Source organism: Wasmannia auropunctata, unplaced genomic scaffold, assembly GCF_000956235.1.
Source record: "Wasmannia auropunctata unplaced genomic scaffold, wasmannia.A_1.0 LD334199.1, whole genome shotgun sequence".
Classification (NCBI taxonomy): domain Eukaryota; kingdom Metazoa; phylum Arthropoda; class Insecta; order Hymenoptera; family Formicidae; genus Wasmannia; species Wasmannia auropunctata.
Window position 1 is genome coordinate 464,101 of NW_012028691.1, and position 22,974 is coordinate 487,074.

A 22,974-nucleotide genomic window follows, 5' to 3' on the forward strand; every position below is an offset into this window, starting at 1 on the left:
GAAAATTTCTACATTACCAGATATATGGATGACACGACAATCAAAGTGTTAACGCATATATGTTATTTTAATAATTCTAGCATTCAAGCTTGTTAAATTTTTATATTACATATTATTTATTTCATATGTTAATATTACGTATATATAATATGACTCATTTATTTCGTAAGCATTAATTGATGTGCAATTAATAATGGAATTTTTTGATCAAAACTGCATGGTACTTTCCACTCTCTTACACATAATGATAGATAAAAAGCGTTCTAATTGCATGATATTGTTAAATGAATGATTTTATATAATTTCCGTAATTACTTTGCTTATTCAGTTATGATATTGACTTTGTACATCATCTCGATTTACTTAACCACCAAATGTGAGTAAATAGTTGAAAGTGGGTTGAACAGATTAGTGGAGGATCTGTTTTAATTGAAAATGCAACTTCCATTCACAATGACTTCTCAAAGCGTTAATAATAATATACGTTACGAAACATCCCCACCCGAATCGAAAACTGTCTGATATAAATAACGGTCGCGACAACATCGTTCATTGCACAATCCCCGTGGAAGAACACGAGGTAGAGCATTGTACGCAAGCAGCAAATCAATCAGTTGCACCTTCACCCGCCGATCTCTTCGATAACTGTCAAACGAAAAATTCGTAAGTAGAAAGAGAACGACATCATGTATCTCGTACCGTTGCTGTTCACGAGTCTTCTTTTGGGACTAAATGCTCCCATCAATGCGGTGGATGTCTTCGCGGGACAAGCGGGAATTGGACAGGCTGCCGCACGACAGGCTGGCGTTGGCAAAGCTGCCGCAGGATTTGCGGGACAAGCTAGTGCTGGACAAGCTGCTGCCACTGCACAAGCTGCTCCTGCACAAGCTGCTGCTGCTGCACAGGCCGCTGCTAAACAACCTGCTGTTGCACAGGCTGCTGCTGGACATGGTGCCGCAGGACTAGCTGCCGCTGGACTTGCCGATGCAGGATTTGCTGCTGCGGGACAAGCTACCGCTGGACAAGCTGCTGCCACTGCACAAGCTGCTCCTGCACAAGCTGCTGCTGCTGCACAGGCCGCTGCTAAACAAGCTGCTGTTGCACAGGCTGCCGCTGGAGTGGCTAGTGCAGGAGTGTCTGCCGCTGGACATGGCGCCGCAGGACTAGCTGCCGCCGGACTGGCCGATGCAGGATTTGCTGCTGCAGGACAGGCTGACGCAGGACTATCTGGCATTGGATTTGGTGCTGCTGCTGGACAGGCTGGTATGGGATTTGGTGCTGCTGGACAGGTTGACGCAGGACTATCTGGCATTGGATTTGGTGCTGCTGCTGGACAGGCTGGTAAGGGATTTGGTGCTGCTGGACAGGTTGACGCAGGACTATCTGGCATTGGATTTGGTGCTGCTGCTGGACAGGCTGGTACGGGATTTGGTGCTGCTGGACAGGTTGACGCAGGACTATCTGGCATTGGATTTCGTGCTGCTGCTGGACAGGCTGGTACGGGATTTGGTGCTGCTGGACAGGTTGACGCAGGACTATCTGGCATTGGATTTCGTGCTGGTGGACAGGTTGACACAGGACTATCTGGCATTAGATTTCGTGCTGCTCGACAGGCTGGCGCTATGCAAGCTGCTGCAGGACAGGCTGGTATGGGATTTGGTGCTGCTGGACAGGCTGCCGCAGGCCTGGCTGCCGCTAATTAAGCTACTGCTGGACAGACTGTTGCAGGACAGGCTTGCGCGTTTTATGACTAATAGCTTATTAGAGAAACAAATAGAGGACAGCGAGATTATTCGAGAACCAGTAACGATGACATTGTAGGCACATGAAGCAAAAATAAGACCTGTGAAACTATAAACTAAATTACGAAATCTTGTCTTCTTTTTTTTTAATACTAAATTTTTCACAACACATTATTGTATGCTTTACAAGGCTGCATACCTCGCTGTAACTATAATATATTTCCTATTGTGTCGTTATATTTTCATTCCTTATTACACTGATCTATTTCGTGCTATCTCCAGCCTTGAAAGAATTGTGAATTTATTGTGATTTTATATTAACAATAAAATAAAAAGGTTTTTATCAGCATTCGACATTGTATTTATTTCATTTTGTTTACATATGTAATATTGTATTTGATTAATTGACATCATATTTAATCAAATAAATTTAAAAAATTAATACATTTATATTGCACAAAAAATTTCTTATGTTCATATTGAGTATTTTTGAACTGCTAATAATAGCAATAAAAATTCAGAGAATTCAAAGTTCTAAAAGAAAGAATTGTTCGAAAGGAATTGTTTACTATATTAAATTTCAAGCTAATAACTTTCGATAAACAGAGAAGGAATTTAAAAAAGCATTTAAGTTTATCTTCCTTTATTGTCATCAATAAAAAAATAAGTAAACAAGCGTATCTTTGTCGGCTTTTAATTATTCATTGCTGTAAATATATAAAAACATTAAAAAGGGTCGACTTTAGACGAGACTAAAAATGAAAAGCAAAAATAACGCTTTAATGTGCGATTCTGTAGTTATACTTTTTCCGTAGATTTATTAGATTTTATTCTGTAAATATTGCTCTATCGAAGTCAAGTTAAACTAGAATATAATGCTCATTTCCATAAGCTAAATATACTTATTAAGAAATCATTTTTGCGCAAAATATATTTTAAATAAATTTTTAATAAATTAAATTATAATTTTAAAATACTTATATGTACACAAGGCGTCACAAATGCCTACTCATCTAAAATTGCAGCGGCATATACATATATATTATTGTATATACATATATGTAATCAGTAATACATATACATGGGTTAGTATCCCTGCAAGTTCAGATAAGTAGGCATTTGTGACGCCTTGTGTACATACATATACTTACGTACTTCTGGCATACGTTCTCCCTTTATATATACTGACATCACTTTATTATAACAATTATTGCGACAAATATTATTACTCACGGTGATCGAATTGGTAAAATGTCTGTTCGGGAACGTCAAAAGGTCCTAAATTTAAATCTAGCTAAGATAATATTTTTTGCAGTATTTTAAGAAAGATGTTTATTCGCACGGAATTAATAATTGAAGGTCAATAAAGATCTCACTATTCCAGCTTCAGCTAATAATTGCGTTGTAAGTCCGACATTGATTCGATACACAGTTTAAATAGCTAAATAATAAATTTAAAAATTCATACAGGATTATTATTAGAAATCATGATCCTGCAGCCATGACCATAAAAAACGATCCCAAATTTATTTGTAATTTTAATTTTAGTTTTTTAGTAAAATCTTTAAAAATTATTGAATATTTTTATATTGTCGCTAGTATGAAGCCAGCAACATATAAGGTCTGTAAATAAAGTAATAAAACTGCCTATGTCACACGATATCTGACGATATTGCGGGATCGCCCTTCACATACTATGAAGCGCAGTTAATCTCTCATAGACTTGCAATATAAGTTCAAATCGCTAAAGTCACCAGGTAATTTTAGTGTGATTCTTTGTGAAGCAGTTTTTGTGTGTGTGTGTCACGTACTAGAATGGAAAAGTGCAATTTCGAGCAACGTTATGCGATCAAATTTTGTGTCAAACTTAAGAAAAACAATATTGAAACAGGCCTATGACTTAGCATGCATTGTCGAGATCACAAGTGTTTAAGGGATATAAGGCATTTTCAGAAGGCCGTGAATCTTTAAAAATGAACGCTGTCTGCGACAGGCTGTCTATAAAATAGAACGTAACTTCGTTATTTTATAATTTATGTGCTGCTGATCAAAAGATAATATTGCATAACCTTTGCAAAGAAACAATTTATCTTCAACAGACAGTGAAAATTAAAAAGTGTTATGTATCCCATTATTATTTATTATATGCAGATGAAACGTCTTAAAAACATAAAAATAAAGAAAAATAGTAGCATTTTTTCATAAAGCATATAACACCGGCTGATATAACGGGGAAAATTCGCCGAAGATTGAAATAAAGTTACAATTATTGCAACATTACGGAATTTTGGATTGGCTGCGTTAGCAATTTGGATCTTTTGAAATATTGCGTTAGCAGTTCTTAATTTTGCGACAGTGATCTTATGATAGAAAATATTACATTACAAAAATCTATTTGTTACAAAAGCAGACTTACAGCAAGTATATTATTTTAATAATACTTTATTGTTTTCTTTAATGACTTGTTATAATTATTATTTTTTTAATTACTTAAATACTTAATAAAATTATTTATAATCGAATAAATAAAACCATCAAAATCCCAAATGAGTGACGAGGCCACTTCCGAAAATTTACACATCATTTAAATATGGATGAAATGCGACAGTCAATATGTTAACATACACCATTTTACTATTTCTAACATTCTAATGCATTAAACTTAATATTTTATATTATATTATTTAGTATGCACTAAAATAAAAAAGTAAAAAAATCAGTAATAAACACAAATATTGTTTTTGAGATTCACATAATTCGAAAATATTGACATACAATCGATAAACTGAATTATCAGACCAAATATGTACATTTTTTTCACTTGTTACATATGATAATAGATGAAAAGCGTTATAATTGCGAGATATTGCTAAATGAATGTTATTGTATAATTTTCGTAATAAATTACTTTGCTCATTTAGTCACCGTATTGACTTTGCATGTCATAATTTACTTACCGCCAAATGTGAAAGAATTGCGTTGTATTTTTCTTTTATTCGAAAACCACTGGTGTAATCAATTTCATTCTTCTAAATTTTTTTTAATAGATATTAATCTTTTTGACCTTTCTATTACACAAAAGCTTTGATATATCTATAGATTAATAAAATGTCAACGTTAATGACATAAATGATCTAGAAGTTATCCAAGATATAAAAGATAATGTAGAATCTTTTAAGCCTTACAAACATTACAAAACGTATCTCCCCACCCAGACCGAAAGCTGTCTGGTATAAATAATGGTCGCGACGACAGCCCACGTTACAAAATTTCTGTGCGAATACACGAGGCATCAGTGGATTAGCTAGTTGCTCCTTTATTTGCCTGATATCTTCGCCAAAATCGATTTATAAGCAAGAGGAGAATCTATCGACGACATCATGTATCTCTTGCCGTTGTTGTTCTTAAATCTCCATTTGGGATTGGGTGCTCTCGCCAATCCGGTGGACCTCGCCGCTGGAACGCTTGGTAAAACGAAACTTGCCCTGTCAGAAGTCTCTTGCGCCCTTGATCCTTATCATACACTGGTTAATTATAACCACGGAATTCTGAATTTCTACAAACCCTGGCTGAATCTGCTAAATCATAACCAACATGTCGTTAGTACCACGAGCATCGACGACGACAACTTCAAGATTACTGTAAACGTGCAGAATTATAATCCGGAAGATGTTACCGTCAAGGTAGTAGATCATTTGGTGATCGTTAAAGCCAAGCACGAAGAAAAGCAGGACGAGTCCAACATCGTCACGCGACAGTTCGTGATACAATATCTGTTACCTAGTCGCGCTGACGTCGACCAAGTAACATCCTCGATATCAAGCGACGGCATTTTGACGATTATTGCGCCATTGAAGCCGGTAAATGAAAAGGTGATCCAGATCGAACAGACCGGACAAGCCGCCGCTGGTCAGGCCGTCACTGATCAGGTCGCCGCTGGTCAAGCCGTCACTGATCAGGTCGCCGCTGGTCAGGCCGTCACTGATCAGGTCGCCGCTGGTCAAGCCGTCACTGATCAGGTCGCCGCTGGTCAGGCCGTCACTGATCAGGTCGCCGCTGGTCAAGCCGTCACTGATCAGGTCGCCGCTGGTCAGGCCGTCACTGATCAGGTCGCTGCTGGACAGGCCGTCGCAGGACAGACCGCCGCTGAGCTGACGAGTTTTAAATAACCGCTTAAAGAACAGACAGTAAAGAACGAGGCTATTCAGGAACAAGTGACGCAGGCACAGAAAGCAGGATCAAGATTCAAAAAATGATTAGATTAAATTACGGATTTTTTTTTCTTTTAATATTAAAAAATAAAATTAAAAGGCTGTAAACGAGCAAAATTCCATGGGTATTCTAATATTATATACAATAGTTCATTCTTGAAGGAAATGTATTTGTAATTTTATATTAATAATAAGATAATAAGATTAAAATATTTTTATTACATTCAATATTGTATTATTTCCTTCATTTCGTTTAAGTAATGGTAATAAAGTAAATCATAATTAATAAAAATCGTATTTCTTTAAATATAAAAAATGTACACATCTCTCTCTCTCTCTCTCTTCCTCTCTCCCTCTCCCTCTCTCTTTCTCTCTTTCTCTCTATTTTTCTCTTCAATTTTTCTTATATTCACACTAAGTATTTTCGAATAGCTGTAGTAATAACAATTAATGATTTAGAGAACTGAAGTTTCTAAAAAAAGATTAATTAAAATCATTTTCTACATATATCAAATTTCAAATCAATAGCTTTATAAACGAAACAATCGACCGCATCTTCCTTTGTTTATTATAGCAATGAAAAAAAGAAGAATTGAGCATATGTCCATTAATCATTAATAATTATTGGTTACAATAAATATGTAAAACTATAAAGAGAAGAATTAATTTTATACTTGACAAAAATAGAATGCAAAAATAACACTTAACATACGATTTTGTAGGTTCTTATACCGGCGCAAGTTTATTAAAGTTTATTCTAGTAACACACATACACTAAAATTTATTCTACATAAATATCATTTTATCAAGGTCAAATTAAGTTTGCTCAGTTCATAAAATAATTAATCACATTTATTTATCGAGAAACAACATACTACACTTTTTACGCAAGAGGTATATAATTCTTAATGAATTTATTTACACACACATATTTCTTTGCTACAAATTAGAAATTTAAGATTCAAGAACAATGTCAAATAATAGCAAAAAAAAAAGAATGCAAAAAATGTGAATTAAAAAAAAATTCTTTTCACATTTCATTTAATTAATGAAAAGTAAGAAATTATTTAATTCGTACTCAGATTTATTGTGCCAGTTGTATAATTATTTATAATTAATATATTTGTAACAAAGTTTTAAAATCTAGAAGAAGAAATTTTTTAAATTTTATTCCTGTAATAATTATTTTATTTGTGAAATATTTCAACATCAATAAGATTATTTAATAACAGTCTTATTTTATTTAATCTACCACTTTGACATAATGTAAATATCATTTTCCAATGTATTACGCACAGGTATGTTTAACAAGCAATGCTGTGTAACGACAGGAAAAATCCAAAATCATTAATGTTGCTTTAGCGCGGTCAAGTGTTTTATCAAATTATACCGATCTCAAAAACATAATGATGAAGTAAAACAGCTGTTTTACTCCCTAAATAAATTTTGGTTATTTCCGCGATTGACTTGATGATATTTCAGAAGTTAAATATTCTCTCTCTCTCTCTCTCTTTCGCTACACTGTTTCCATGCAGACACAAGGACATCACGACTAATCGAATCGGATATCTCGACAAATATTCGTTGGTAAGCAGCGAAATATTCTTAACATTATTACAAACTGCATTTTAACGTCAGAATAATCAACCTGAGAAGAATAATCTGGGGTACTTTTTATACATCTCAGCAGCAAAAAAATTAAATCATGTCAGTAGTCTTTTTTACCGCTATTGAGAATTCATATTTATCTTTTATTTGAAAATTCCTATACAATAGAATCAGATTAATACCCGTGTATTCATAGTATCAATTTGTTGAAACTTATTGTAAAAACTACCCCAGATTACTTGAATGCTATAAAATCAAAAGTATATATAATTCATATTCTAAAATCAAAATAATATATAAGTTTGAATAAGATTTGATGATCTAAATTCTAAAACATATTTATAATGAATAAATAATAATTAATATATGTAGACTTATGATATTTGAACTACAAAATACAGGGAAAATAACAAATAATTGAAAACAAATTCTCTAAATGTGTACAAAATTACAAGTTATAATAAAATAATTGTTATAAATTTATCTTAAGATAAAATCAATAGTATACAATATACAAATACATAGTTAATAATAATGAATTTAATTGAAGTGTAAAAATCATCTCAGGTGATCGTTAACGCAAAATAAATTAAATAATTACTTCCAGGTTAAAACAACACATTATCGTTGTGTACAGTTCGTAATCTGGTGCAATATGCGTGACTGACATGTCAAATGTGACGCGCCGTCAAACATATAAAAGGTGCGTCTTCACCTGAATTGGCGAACAGTTTGCAAACAGATCATGGAAGGATTTATTTTCCGATGCGAACATTCATTTGCGAATAGCTTGCAAACTGCTAAAAAAGTTCGCGATCGGTTATCTTTAATTTGTTTGGTTGCTGTTTGCGAGCAGTTTGTCACAAGTTCATTTCTAGGAACGGTAAGATAAAAAAAAAGATAAATTTAAAATGAATGCAACATATTCAGTTTCACAGAGGTTTGAGAAATAATCGCTAACTTTATATACGAACAGATCAAGTTTGCACAGTTCGCTAACATAGTGAACGTTTTCTAATAAACATGCATCAATGATCTGTCATAGTGCCTAATTGTATAATTTTGTTCGATTAAGCCATTTATTTAAAATACTTTTATGTATTCTTTAGGTTTTTAATCAATTTGTAGTAAAAGTTATAAGAAAAATTTTTTTATTAAAACATAAATTTTTGTTTCTAATTCATAATAAAGTAAATTATCGTCAATTTTTTCATCTTATTAAAGATTAAAAATCTATTTTCTTTTTCAATCTTGTTTTTTTTATAAATTGTTTTTCCTTTCATATTTTTTAAATAAATTAAAATGCTTAATTAATTTAAAATATTTTTAATTTTACTTGACTAATTGAAATAATACTCTGTTACAATAATATATTACTATAAAGCATAAGCGCATATAACAATGAAAAAATCTTTAGAAGTTTTTTAAAAGTGTTTATTGTATTTTACACGCTTATGTAGTGCGCTTACGTGCAATCAATCGTGCGCTTCCGTAGACACAAATAGAAACATTAAATTGCACACAGCGCTTGTATAAAAAGAGAATTATTGCACATATGTTTGTTCAGAAAAAAAAGAAAAATAATCTTTACTACACTATCCGTGGCGTCATTAAAACCAATTTTTATAATATTAACCTATTTATTTGCGTCAATTATTTCTAATAATAATTTCTAGCAAATCATTCAGTTTAACTGTAATGTTAACTATAATACAACTGCATAATTAAATTCAATCTGTCTTTAATCTGAAAATTAAATATTTATTTTTACATTCTCTTTTATCATATTAAATCAAATTTTTTTACAATATAAAATTCTCATCGATTAGTTGCATCGGCATTTTTTAAATCAGAAGTTTAAACTTTTTTAACATTTCTGTTTTACAACTTACGCGCCGCACGCATTCAAAATAAACTCTCGAACTTTCTCGATCAGACTGATTTTATTTTTGCCTACATATGTCTCTTGAATTCCTTAAAAAAAAACGAATATGATTGCTATGAATTATTCTATATACTGAATTAAAACCGGTAAGTTTCCGTTAAGTTTAACTACCGGCATCTATTGTCTTGAATCGACGGTTGGAATTCATTCTCTAACATTCTCCAACGTTCTCGAAATTTGAATCTCATTTTTGTCGTTTATCAATTAAAGATCCTAAATTTTGCCGCTAGCTCCTAAATCACTGCGTGACAATACACAGGATTCCGCGTGAGAAAAAACACAAGTTATTTAATATATAGAATAGAGCCAGAAACGCGTGGAGCGATCGCGAAATTGCTAGTATGTTCTCGAATGTGCTTAAGAAGCGCTTAATCGATCCACGAACGTTCTCGAAACTACGCGACATGCAGCTCTCCCGTCGTATGCGCATGCGTCCGCGCAGTTGCCATGACTATAAAACACGCGGCGCGAGCCGGTTGCCGACAGAAAACGATTGCAATTGTAGTTAGCGCGAGTCAGCGTGAATCGTTGATAGAAAGCAAATCGTCTCATTATCAAATCTCAGCCAAGAGTTTCGATTGATTTCGTTCGAGACTTCCCGTTTCCCGTGTCTCTTTTGCGAGTCTCTCTTGAGAAAGCCAACATGTCTCTGGTACCGCTGCTGTTCTCCAACTGGTGGGAAGATCTGGAATATCCGCACCGAGTCTTCGATCAGAACTTCGGTTTGGGCGTTCATCCGGAGCAGCTGACGAACCCGAGTATCATCGAGCATTTCGCGGTGCAGCCTAACCGGCGTCTACGCCCGGCGCATCTGCTGGCGAGTTACTACAATCGACCATGGGGCGAACTGTTGCGCAGCAGGGAACAGGGTGGCATATCCACCGTTAAGTCGGACAAGGACAAGTTCCAGGTAATCTTGGACGTGCAACAGTTCAAGCCGGAAGAGATCAATGTCAAGGTCGTGGACAAATTCGTGGTGGTCGAGGCCAAGCACGAGGAGAAGCAGGACGAGCACGGCTGGATCTCACGGCAATTTGTGCGCAAATACATGATACCTGAACAGTGCGATATCGATCAGGTGACGTCGAGCCTGTCATCGGACGGCATGCTGACCGTTACCGCGCCCAGGAAGGACAAGCCGAAGGCGCAGAACGAGCGGACGATCAAGATCGAGCATACCGGCAAGCCGGCGATCCAGGAGAAGGCGCAGGAGAAGGCTCAGGAGAAGGCGCAGGAGAAAGCTCAGGAGAAGAAGAAGTAAAAGTACGAGTCGAAGAGAAAAGACTTAATCGTATATATGTGTATACACTACGTGTTGTTTCTATGAAACGTTATTCCTCTGCTTTATTCATTTGCGTTCGAGTATTATTTTTCTCTCTATGTCATGTAAGAACAAATAACAGTCATGATTATATTTCTTTTTTCACTTTCATCTTATGAGGTAGCGGAATTATTCGAATAAATTATTCGGTGAATCTTAATCGAATGTTTTTCATGTTCCTCTTTCCCATCCTGTATTCCTTGGTGAAAATCTTATAAACGTAATTAGTATGTTTTGATTAATAAAAAAAACTGACAGGTTGTGAGAATTAATAACAAGTAAGAAAAGTTAAATTAAAAAATACTTTTCAAATATTAGAAGTTCGTTAAAGATATTTGAAATTTGATTAGCACTTATAATATGTACTTTAATCTATTACACATTTAAATTTATCTTCGTTATATTTTAAATCACATAATTCATAATAAGTAAGCTCGATTGTATATGTATATTATATTTGCAGTTTATTTTCTTTCTCAATCTATAAATTCTTTCGTATAGAGATATGTTCTTTATATTAAAAAATAAAAATATATGAGTAATAAATCTAACAATAAGTTTCTCTGATGCAAGTAACAAAGGGTGTTAAATTTAAAAATTGTTGACCATTATCAGTCTAGGAGTCTAGACAAGATTAGAGAGACATCTCTTAGCAAGCTCGTGGATTAATCGTGGATAGAACAAGACCGTCGATAAATGATAACACTGTTATCTTCATTTATTTTTTTGACCCTGCTGATAAAAAAATATCTGAATTATTGACGGCAATATATCGTGAAATAAATAGATTCATCTGTCTACAAGTCAACAGTCTCAGATTTTATTTTGTTACATAAAATTTATAACTTATAATTTCTTTGTAATGAATAAGTAATATATGTAAAAATAGAAGCTAAATTTAATTACATATAATATCTATAATACCTTGATTACATAATATCTTTTTTTAATTCTTAGAACTAGAAAAAATAAAAGTAAGTTGAGTCCGGATTAAAGCTATATTAGTAGAAACAATAAGATATAAATTATCTTCCGTGACTCTCGTACCAATTGAATTTTAATTAATTAATAATTATTATAAATTGTTTTAATTTAATTACTTTGAAACTTCTATTAACAATAAGTATAATACAATAATTTAGTTACTGTACGATAGTTTGAAATGATAATTCGAATACACGTTACGCGTCCGTGACAAGAGTGTGATTGCTATGAATAACCAGCGATCAAATCAGAGTATAATGTAAATAATCCCGAAATATCGACAAGCCGCAGATATGTAAGAAGAATCCCTACGTCAGCAGTTGCACGACAATCGGCAATCGGCTGAAAATAATAGAGGATAGTGGAGTGAGTGGACACTTCTAGTCTCGAGTCGAGCGTGCAAGACGCAGAGAGACAGCCTGATGTCAGAGAAAGGGGATGGATCGTGCTTATCGTGCATCGTCGCCAACTACCCCGCGGAATCTTCCTCTTCCTCGGCTACCTTGACGCTCCGATCTCAACCCTCTTTCCCACTCTTTCACTCCTTCCTGCTCACTCCTTCGGCTTCCCTGCACCGAAAGCGCCTCCAGCTGACGTTCGCGAAAAAAATAAAAAAGTACGAGGATCCGTATGTTGCGAAACGTGTATGCTACGTCTGATCCAGCCGAACTTCGCTAATCTGATGATCTGAAAATTATGATTAGGAAAATGCAATGCGACAAGAATAATTAAGAAACATGATTAAGAGAAAGAGACATCTAATTACGCGCATGTTTTGCTTTACAACATATTTCTTTTTTTTCCTTCTTTTTTCCAATCTCTTCAATTTCGGCCTTCTGGACCAAAGTAGAGAATCTTTGTCGAAGTGATCGTCGGCTGTGTCTCTGAACATTTGACAACGATGCTTCAAATGATGTCACGAAACCTTTGACGTAATCGCTCTCTTAACCGAACGATACCTGAGAGCTTCTACTAGTACTTGTGATCGATTTTGTCGTCGTTCACCGTGTCATCGATAGCAGTTACATGTGACGATAATTTTTCTTCACTATTTCCTTCTTTTAACGCCGTTAATACGTATTTTCGTCTAATTAATAAAAATCACACTGTTCAATTTTGCTTTTCCACTTAGCTATAATAAGATAATAAAATTATCTTGGCATAAGTATTTTATTTTTCCATCGAATTTTATTTTGAAGTCATTATTTTGTTTCATGTAGCCAAACTCGTAAGCAAGTATATAATAAATGTTGATTTATAATTTTGTTTCATAATATTTATTATAAAACATTTAGTGAAAGTGAGAGAGATAGAGAAGAAAAATTTTAAAAGATTATATATCTTTTATTTTTTACCAAAAACACGTCAGTTTGACAGGTGCCGTTCTAAACACGATGATGGACAGAAAGAAAATTGTTTTTACTCAAATCGATATTTCTAAAGAATCTTTCTTTACTCCTGCGTTTCTTGTATATGTCCAACTGTTTTCCTTCGCGAAGGAATATGACACATAAGTGCTTGCAGTAACGCGTAAATAATATCTGTTAGTCACGTGTGCGAGATGTAGCAGCGATGTCGATAGAATGCAGTCGTCGCATGAAGGTAAGAGAATGCGCCAGGAATCGAATTGTACAAGGAGCACGTCGAGAGATGCGGCACAATCCAGTATTCCCAGTGCTGTTACAGGCCCGATGACCTGATTGTTGCGGTTCGGAAAAAGTGCATTAAGAATTACCTATGAGGATACCAATTAATTGCACAATAGTTCATTAAAGTATTCGTATTTTTAATTTAATTATTTAAAAATAATTATTGACGCATATATTAATTCTTTAAGAGGCAAAGTATTGAATTTTGAATCAATTAAATTTTTACATTTTTATAAGACTTTAAAATTTTTAGCTAGTAAATTAAGATTTTTAATTTAAATAATAAAAATTGTTAACGTATATATTTACACACGTATAGAAAAAGTCCTAAATTAGACATAAAATTAAGGGTTTTGTCTGCATAAATTTCAAGATGCTCTGAATATATTTAGAGCGAAAAAATGCTAATTGAAGAACGTTCTTCAAAGTATTTAATTAAGAGCGATATACATAAAGATATGAAGATCATGAGGTCGAGAATCGCTTAATCACATCGAGATACGAATAAAAGCTGCTTCAATTTCGTGATGCAATTAATTACAATGTTACTAATGAGATTGCGGGTTGATTTCTTTTGAACATAGCAGAGAAGGACAAATTCCAAGGTCGGAATCAATATAAATTTTTCAAGATCACGAGAATGATCTTGTTTTATGAAATGAATAAAAAGAAACGATTGAATGCAGCGTTCATATTAATTTTTAAACTTCTATCCTATGCATTAAATATGCTTTTTTTTACGAGTTTTGTCTGTTTTTTGTCCTCTTCTATATACCGTCTTCTACTATATTTTACATTCGTACATGCATATTGCATACGTACGCGCACAGTCGCAGAATTGCATCTGCATACACATATACATCAACGCGTGTGTATACTCTTTCGATAAGTGGCCACTCGACACCGTACGAACCGAGACGAACACGTATCTTTCTATTCGTGACACAATTTTTGACGATCAATATATTGAGCGGTGGTGACTTCAAATTGCGTGGTAGTTAGCGCCTTTCTGTCAGGGACTTTCGGCAAGAGAGTCTAATGAGAAGAAACGGAGAAAGACATGAGAGAGGTACATTAGTCTTCTTCGAAATGTCACTGCTAATCTTAATATCTCTTTTAAAATTTATTAAGATATTTAGTAAGCATCTTCTGATACAGTTATCTAATATAAAAATATATTTAAAAGTACATTTTTATTTCATAGATTTTCTCTAATCAATCTAAAATTTTTTTCTTAGCGAAAATGTCGAAAGAAATTTTTGTTTAGTGTACATTTTTTGTATTTGTTTTATTTTGAGTTTTTTATTTCGGCCAACGGACTCTTTTTTTGGCCGAGAATATTTATGGGAATAATAGGAAAATACAATAAGTTTAAAAAAATCTGGAAATCTCAGGAATATAATCTCGGATAAAAAAGTAAAACACAAACTTGTAAACGTGTTTCGCGATTCGCGATTGAGCAAAAACGCCAGGAGAATTTATGAATACAAATGCAACCCGATGATAACGCTGATATACCGCATTGAGGTAAATTCGAGCGATGTAAACCAATGACACGGGTATCTCGCGGGGGATTACCGCCACTTCTCTTCCCTCTTTCTCCCGGCCGATCCAGCGCGCGATACTCCAGATTCTATCCGCCTCCTGTACGTCATGAGCGAGAGTTACCCCTTCTTTCACACCAGCACTTCTTCCCTCTGTGTCTCTGTTAAGTGGCGGAAGTGGTGGGGTTGGCGGCAGGAAAGTATTGCTACTGGTATACACATCACCTTTACGGTCGCTACTGCCACCAACCACCACCACCATCACCACCACCACCGCCACCACCTGCACCACCTCCACGTCGTCGTCGCGGAGCTCATCTATACGCAACGATGAGGATTCTGCAGATTTGACAAAGTCGTTTCAAGAACTCAGTCGTCGACTGCCCGTCCTCGTAAATTCGGGGCACCGATTAGGGGAGCTTCAGCTCGCTCAACCGCGCTTGCGGAATCTTGCTTCCAGATTATTTCGAGATTCTTATTTTTCTTCTTCTCCTCTTTTTTTCTTCCGTCTCATCTCAAGTGTGAACTATTTTTCACTTTTTTTTTTCCTTTTCGTGTGCCGTTTTGACCTTCGCGAATGCGAAAATGCGTTAACGCGAAAGTATATCCATGGAAGAGGCACACGGAGGCGGTATGTCTTCCGCGACGCTTTCATCCGTCTTGTTCCTTCTACTTTTCAGTCGTGCCGCGAATGCTCAGTAAGTAGATCATTTATCATAATATTGCAGAAATTAAAATTTTAGATGTAATATATCAAAATAAAAAATTCTTTGATATAAGCGTATCTTTAGCAGTATTAATTCAAAGGCTAAATAAAAATTTCTTTCTTTTATTTCTCTTTACTTTCTCTTATATAACGAAATTTTAAAAATTTATTAGTAGCATGGGTTGATAAAACAGTTTATTTAACATTAATAAATCAAGCGTTTATACCGCGTTTATCTTATTTAAATAATTTAACTAATTAACAGTAGCATAATAAGAAATAATAAGTACTTATTCAATTATACATTTCAAATAAAGTGTCGTCGCAATATTCGTTTTGCAGGAGAAGTTTAGAATTTTTCGATCTTCTACCCGAAGATCCTAAATTGTACGACAAAATGCGCCCTCCTAAGAAAGATGGCCAAGCAACTGTCGTGTATTTTCATGTTACTGTGATGGGACTCGATTCCATCGATGAAAATTCAATGGTAACCGCACAATTTTTAAAGATAATACATATTATTATAAAATTTATCTTTACGTTATGAATTTAACATAAAATTGTGTAAAATTTATGTTTACATTTATGAATACATACAATTTGAACATTAAATTTGAACCGAAAATTGCAAGATTTACACATTAGAATATTATCGAGCACCAAAATCCGCTTTGACCGTGTTGGTGTTTTCCCATCTTAATTGTTTGTAACATCCACAGTCTATCCTGATACTTAATTATAAAATTGCGTGTTGACAAAAAAAACTAGTTCCACATTATCCTAGTTATTGATTAATTATTTATAAAATAAACAATCATTTTCGACGGTAAATTACTCTTACAGACGTATGCCGCCGACATTTTCTTTGCCCAAACGTGGAAGGATAATAGACTCCGATTACCAGAAAATATGACGTCCGAGTATAGGTACATAAATTCATTGCTACTTTTTCAATGATTTTGACATGCATTTTGTATTCAGAATATTTGTTGCATTTATCTGTACATGTTTTCCATAAGTTTCTAACTAGACTAATTATTATTTCTCATCTCGCTTATATTATATGTGACAAAATTTAAGATTATTAGAAGTCGATTGGCTGAAAAATATGTGGCGGCCGGATTCCTTCTTCAAGAACGCAAAGTCGGTGACTTTTCAAACAATGACGATACCGAATCATTATCTATGGTTGTATAAGGATAAAACTATTCTCTACATGGTGAAGTGAGTTTATGACAAATCATATTTTTATCATAGATATTCGTTTTCCAAGTATGAAATATACAAATATTAATTTTAGGCTGACTTTAAAACTCTCTTGCGCTATGAATTTTTTGATTTATCCTCACGATACACAAGAATGTAAACTGCAAATGGAAAGTTGTAAGTCATCATTATCTGTCAAAAAATTGAGCCCGAAATACCCACCCACCTTTACAAGTAAACCTCGAGCAACGTCAGACGCCGATTTTTATCAAATTTTTTACAGATGCTTTTTATATCAAAATATGAACAAATCTGTCATTAGTTTTAGCTCAAATTCATTTTTTCAATTAAAAAAAATTTTTATTTTACGTAAATACATGACTTTACATATATTTAAAGCTGTATTTTTCTTACAAAAATAAACCTACACCCATTTTTTGAAACTTTTTTCAAAAAATTGGGTGTAGATTCATTTTTGTAAGAAATACAGCTTTAAATATATGTAAAGTCATGTATTTACGTAAAATAAAAAATTCTTTTTTAATTGAAAAAATGAATTTGAGCCAAAACTAATAAAACATTTGTAAAAAATTTGAGAAAAATTGGCGTCTGACGTTTCTCGAGGTTTGCTTGTTAGTAAAGTTATGCTGCACGTGTAGTTGTGTTTTACAATATGTCATTTTTATCTATATCTCTCAATTATATCTAATAATTGAGAGCCTCACGTCACTTTTATTAAAATCTAATAATTTTACTTATAATTTTGAATTTAATGAAAAATTGGAAAGATAGTAATTATAGTTACATGTTATAATTAACGCGAGTAAGCTATATTAGATGAGTAATTAATAAATTATATACAGCGTCACAAAATACATATTTCGTGTCATATGCGAAAATGAAACAATTTGATCGACAGTATCGCATACGACGGACGAAATGATTTTCCAGTGGGACCCCGATGTCCCTCTCGTTGTAGATGAAAATATCGAGCTGCCTCAACTACAACTTGTTAAAAATTATACAGCCGACTGCACGCAGGTTTATTCCACTGGTAAGTGAAGCACATAGAATGACTGCATCTTAAAGAATAACGCTGCACGTCACGTGTAAACCCAATCGGACATTTCACAATTTATTAAACCAATTTATTTATTAAACATTTTATTAAACCACACAATATAGACAATAAATTTTTTAAATAAACTCTTTCTTCTGTTTCGAAACTGCACACGTATCTCGCGCGGCGTTATTTCAAAGCGTGAGGTCAATTCTTCGACCGACCGCCCATGCGTTGATATCACTTGAGTTTAATCCGGGCTAAATGCCGAGCATGGATATTTCATTGAAGATTATGCTATCTCCAGGTAACTTTACTTGCCTCGAAGTCGTATTCGTGCTGAAGCGACGTCTCGGCTATTACTTGTTTCACACCTACGTGCCAACGTGCTTGATCGTCATCATGTCGGTGAGTAAAGTATCGCAAGAGTGCAGGAAAGATATTCTCTCGCGACATTTTCTCCGTAACTGTATTTTTTTAAAATCAAAAATATCAACGCAGTGGGTATCGTTTTGGATAAAACCCGAGGCCGCACCCGCCCGAGTCACCCTGGGAGTCACCTCGTTACTCACCCTCTCCACGCAGCACGCCAAGAGTCAGGCCTCTTTACCGCCCGTTTCGTATCTGAAGGCCGTCGACGCCTTCATGTCGGTCTGCACAGTGTTCGTGTTTATGGCGTTGATGGAGTATTGTCTGGTGAACATCGTCCTCGGTGACTCGGATGCGCCCACAGCGAAACCGGCGCCTCCGCCACCGCCGCCGTGCACGAGCACCGCAGATTCGGCCAAGTTTGACAAGATCTTCGACATTGCTGCCAAGGTAATGCATAGATGACGATTGGATGATCAGGGAGCCTTGTGAATCGCTTTTAACAAGAAATAATCATAATACTTGTAATAATTCTTCATATTTTATTATTGTCGACATAAATCAATTGGCTAAGATAGAAATAGCTGATGAAAACCGACGGAAGCACTTTGCAATGTTAAAGTCTTCCTAAAATGTCCGAAATTATTTTGTAATTTTACGATAAAAAGAGTTTTATCACGATTGTTAAAATTGATTCCAGGCTCTCCTGTCTCGGACCACTTCCGTGCCTCGAATAAGGGAACAAAAGCGCATTTTATTGTTACAGAAAATCTATTAAAATAATTTTTGCATCTTCAAAAAATATTAATGAAATATAAATTGCTAAAAGAATATTTATATCGGTTGCTTCAAAAAAATTTTTAAATATTTTCTTGTCAATCGTGACTATTTTAACGTCGATTAATGCATTTTGCACCACTATCATTGTTCATTCACTCTAATTCATGTGCCATTCTCTCCGAGGCACGGGAGACAATCTGCATGATGACGGTTCAAGTTGTGATCGTTGTCACGCAGGAAAACGCAATGTTGTTATCCTGCCGATCGCAGAAATCGCCGACTCTACCGCCACCCGGACCCACCCCAGCTCAAAGGGCGCGAATGCGAGCGTTGAACATCGACCGATTCTCGCGCTTCTTCTTCCCTTTTCTGTTCGCCGTGCTGAACATCACCTATTGGATAATGTTCGCCGAATATATTTAGACAGTAACGTGTCGGGAACACTGACCGCGGAAACATCGCACTTCAAGAGAAACACGAACAAGGGGACGAGCTCTCTGCGAGAAATTACCCGAAAAATCGAAACACGTTGGAAGAGATGAAGAGCAGTAGGATTTTTCGGAAAAAAAATTTGCCTCTGCAATAAATTTATATTATAGACGAAAACGGCGGGAGTTTCGCGACTAGTAAAATTCTAATGGCAGAGCTGGAGATCGAAGATACAATCGACGCGAGTAACAATAAAATTTAGCGATGGATAACGGTGTATGACAAAAACGCAGAAACGCTTAATCATTTTAGAACGTTGCTCTTCTGAAACTTCGATCTTTCTCTTATCGTTTCTTAAAATAGATAAAGAGTTTTACTTGCCCGTTATCACGGCACACTCGCAAACTGTTCTCTCTGACTGCTCACTTTTTTCGTCTGCTCGACAACGATTGTCCGACATGTAACAGATACTGCAGGAATAATTACGATTCATGATGAGCCATGCATAATTTTTACTGCTACGCGTTTAAAAGCGAATTTACTTTCTTCTCTTCAATCGCCAGTTAAATAACTAATTAATCGTCGTGAATTTTACTTCATGGAAAAGATATCCTTGTTTATTCGTAAAACTTATAATATTCGTAAAACTTCCCCGAGAATAAATAAGAGATTTCGCCTAAATAGAACAGAATGATCAATTGAACTATAAGATTGCATAATTATTAATTCTAATGAATTTAGAAAATAATAATATGTTTATTTAGCTTCACATATTACTTTGTTCATTATATCAAACTCACAGTTCCAAAGCCAAATATAGAAAATTCATAGAATTATCGATCATTCATTACAATCTTACATTGTTTCTTGTACGAAACAATATCTCGAAATCTATGATTTATAAATATTATTGAAGCGCAATCAACTAATCTTTCTATTATCAAATCTTATTATAATTAACAATAAATGTTTCTTGACATAAGTCTGTATCGTACGATTGTACCATTAAAAATATGTCTAATAAAGAGCTATTATGTTCTCTCGCTGATGATCAATGTCAATCAGACTTCGAACAAACTTCAATTAATTTAATCGACAATTAATAGATCAAACAGTCTCTGTATAATTTTGTTAATATAAATAAAATAAATTTTTTATTTAACATATAAAATAAAAGGTTAACTTAGGAACAATTTCAAATTTTACGTTAAACAGTTCCATGAATTAAATTAATTGCCGATTAAATTAACTCGAAATTTAATCGAAGTCGCCTTTAAAATTACAAAAATATAAATATCCTCTTACTTTTTTTAATCTGTTAGCGTTTTTAACGAAAAATGAGAACATTTTATCATACTAAAATAGAGCTACATTTTACTAAAAAATATCAATATATAAAATTAAAATATATTATATAGTATATAAAATATACTTATTACTAGTATTTATGAAAATTACGTATTATATTTTATATTAAAACAAATTCTAAAAAATAAAGGATCAAAAATTAAAAAATGAAATCAAGAAATAAAATATTAAAACTAAATTTTTCAAAATTAAATTATTTTTAATTTTTGTGTATAATTAAATACTATTGTCTGTACCATCACCACGACAATGATTGATTGCAAGAATCATTATAGCTGTATGTGCCCTCTCTTGGTACTAAACAAGACTATGGAATATAGTCATCGTCAGTAAGAAGGGAATCTGCTGGTTTGCACTTTTATTCTCCACCTACTTTCAACTCCCACTAATACGACCACAGGATCGTAGCACCCACGCACCCAACAAACGGATGAAGGTTAGTGCCCTAGTGATGTCGAGTGTCATAAAATATCAATTCCGTCCTCGTTTCACTGCTTTGTTTCAATATATTGATACATCATTGCAATAAAGATCATTACGACAAATTTATGTGAATGATATGGAGCGATAAAGCTCTACAATAATATCCACCTATTGCGTAAGAATTATTTATAGTTTACATTGAGAATCATAAATTCATTACATGATATTTAACAAAATATTTTAAAATGATTACTTAAATTTAGTATATTAGTAAGTCTTTACTAATATAAAAAGAATTACGCTTATAGTAATTTACATAATTAAAAAAATCAATCCTATCATGAATTAGTACAGTTGTCTGTATGGATGAAATTTTCAGCAAAGTAAGCCACAGAATAAAATTTTATGTTCATTAAAAATTGAACGATTCATGTAAGCGGATTTTTTAATTAAGACTCGTACGTTTTTTTTTTGCCGCGATTCTGTACCATTAATTGTCGCGCTATTAATTGCGATATGATTAATTGTACCGGACGAAAAGCGAAATTGTCCGTTGTCGCGGACACAGTCCGATACAACGAATCAGTACATTCGCGCGGGGGGGAAACGGAAAGTGGGATCATCGCGGAGGAAGGAAGCGTAGCGTGGGCCGCCTTATCTGTACAACGTAGCCCGGCTACGATAGCAGGATGCCATTGCCTTCTCTTCCTCGTCTCGCCTTTCCAGGACGGTTCACATTCTGTCCTCTTCTGTCACGCGCCAAGATACGCGTCATCGAAGATGAGGAGACGAATCGGGAGCACTGCGTGGAGCAGGCCGAAGTATATTGCTGAAGTTTAATTATATCTTGGATGAAATAATTAATTTACTATCTGCTCCCCCGTAGTAACGACAGATACATTTGGATATTAAAATTCTTAATCTCTCCCGAATATACTTAAGCGCTCTTTCAAATATTAAGTGTAATTTACTATTAAATGCATTTTTAATATAAATGTATAAATATTTATCTTTTTATTTCTAACGTAGAAAGGATAGACATTTACTTTACAAAGTTTAAAAATTATTTGGAATATAATGTTTCTTTATTGGAGCATGCAAATTACAGTAATTGATTTTTTTTATATCCGATTGAGGGATGAAACTGAATAAATTTTTGTAACATCGATAGATTAATTTAATTGAAAGCATTGCTGCGTCAGATGTCGATTACATCTGCGGCGAGATTCATATATCCCTTGAACAACAGATTTTAAAAGACGACAGGAACAGCGAGTATACCGCACATGTGTGCCGCAGTAACATAAGCATTGTGTAACGGGTGTGCGAAAGTATCATACATCCGAACGCGCAAGGGGTCCAGACAAATTGGAGCGCTGACGATTTAGAATCTGTACAACGATAAGGTCTTTCAACAACATTGCATGTAACGCGTACCAAAAACGATATCAGAGGACAGAATATTGACCCGCGATAGAAGATTTATGGGATTTACACTGTACGATTAGAACGAATATTTTTCTTCTTCGCCAATATCTCAGACCATCAAAATAACTTATATTAATATATTTCTATTATTATCCATTTATATATATAAAATTATCCATTTATATGTATAAAAAAATAAGA

The 22,974-nt window shown here is 34.3% G+C and overlaps 4 protein-coding genes across 9 annotated transcripts; all 4 read left to right on the forward strand.

Annotated features, from left to right (window-relative positions):
• The first annotated feature begins 599 nt into the window (after positions 1–599).
• LOC105459282 (spidroin-1-like) lies at positions 600–1,783 on the forward strand. Of its 5 annotated transcripts, none has more exons than XM_011705181.1 (2): positions 600–1,398; positions 1,432–1,783. In XM_011705181.1, exons 1-2 carry the CDS (start codon positions 687–689, stop codon positions 1,701–1,703), a joined length of 984 nt encoding a protein of 327 aa, XP_011703483.1. In that variant the 5' UTR covers positions 600–686; the 3' UTR covers positions 1,704–1,783. The 5 variants fall into 5 exon arrangements, with proteins under 5 accessions (XP_011703483.1, XP_011703484.1, XP_011703485.1 ...); XM_011705182.1 differs by having other exon boundaries at positions 600–1,395; positions 1,429–1,783; XM_011705183.1 differs by having other exon boundaries at positions 600–1,242; positions 1,276–1,783.
• Positions 1,784–5,010: 3,227 nt separating this feature from the next.
• On the forward strand, positions 5,011–6,245 carry LOC105459284 (major egg antigen-like). The gene has a single exon (XM_011705186.1). The coding sequence runs from the start codon at positions 5,123–5,125 to the stop codon at positions 5,909–5,911; it is 789 nt and encodes a 262-aa protein (XP_011703488.1). The 5' UTR covers positions 5,011–5,122; the 3' UTR covers positions 5,912–6,245.
• Positions 6,246–9,948: 3,703 nt separating this feature from the next.
• On the forward strand, positions 9,949–10,987 carry LOC105459285 (protein lethal(2)essential for life-like). The gene has a single exon (XM_011705187.1). It carries the CDS (start codon positions 10,150–10,152, stop codon positions 10,765–10,767), a length of 618 nt encoding a protein of 205 aa, XP_011703489.1. The 5' UTR covers positions 9,949–10,149; the 3' UTR covers positions 10,768–10,987.
• A 4,394-nt stretch (positions 10,988–15,381) lies between these two features.
• LOC105459286 (glycine receptor subunit alpha-3) lies at positions 15,382–20,597 on the forward strand. 2 transcript variants are annotated; one of them, XM_011705188.1, is made up of 9 exons: positions 15,382–15,702; positions 16,053–16,197; positions 16,554–16,636; positions 16,791–16,934; positions 17,011–17,093; positions 17,836–17,970; positions 18,284–18,384; positions 18,478–18,795; positions 19,363–20,597. In XM_011705188.1, exons 1-9 carry the CDS (start codon positions 15,614–15,616, stop codon positions 19,546–19,548), a joined length of 1,284 nt encoding a protein of 427 aa, XP_011703490.1. In that variant the 5' UTR covers positions 15,382–15,613; the 3' UTR covers positions 19,549–20,597. The 2 variants fall into 2 exon arrangements, with proteins under 2 accessions (XP_011703490.1, XP_011703491.1); XM_011705189.1 differs by having other exon boundaries at positions 19,396–20,597.
• The last annotated feature ends 2,377 nt before the right edge of the window (positions 20,598–22,974 follow it).

What these genes read in the sequence shown, in the direction of transcription:
- LOC105459285 (XM_011705187.1), top strand. Translation starts at nt 10,150, where the DNA reads ATGTCTCTGGTACCGCTGCTGTTCTCCAACTGGTGGGAAGATCTGGAA.
- LOC105459286 (XM_011705188.1), top strand. Translation starts at nt 15,614, where the DNA reads ATGGAAGAGGCACACGGAGGCGGTATGTCTTCCGCGACGCTTTCATCC. An exon ending in CCATCGATGAAAATTCAATG is followed by an intron (nt 16,198 to 16,553) that starts GTAACCGCACAA and finishes TTACTCTTACAG; the next exon opens with ACGTATGCCGCCGACATTTT. An exon ending in CACGCAGGTTTATTCCACTG is followed by an intron (nt 17,971 to 18,283) that starts GTAAGTGAAGCA and finishes TGCTATCTCCAG; the next exon opens with GTAACTTTACTTGCCTCGAA.
- LOC105459282 (XM_011705181.1), top strand. Translation starts at nt 687, where the DNA reads ATGTATCTCGTACCGTTGCTGTTCACGAGTCTTCTTTTGGGACTAAAT. An exon ending in ACTATCTGGCATTGGATTTG is followed by an intron (nt 1,399 to 1,431) that starts GTGCTGCTGCTG and finishes GTACGGGATTTG; the next exon opens with GTGCTGCTGGACAGGTTGAC.
- LOC105459284 (XM_011705186.1), top strand. Translation starts at nt 5,123, where the DNA reads ATGTATCTCTTGCCGTTGTTGTTCTTAAATCTCCATTTGGGATTGGGT.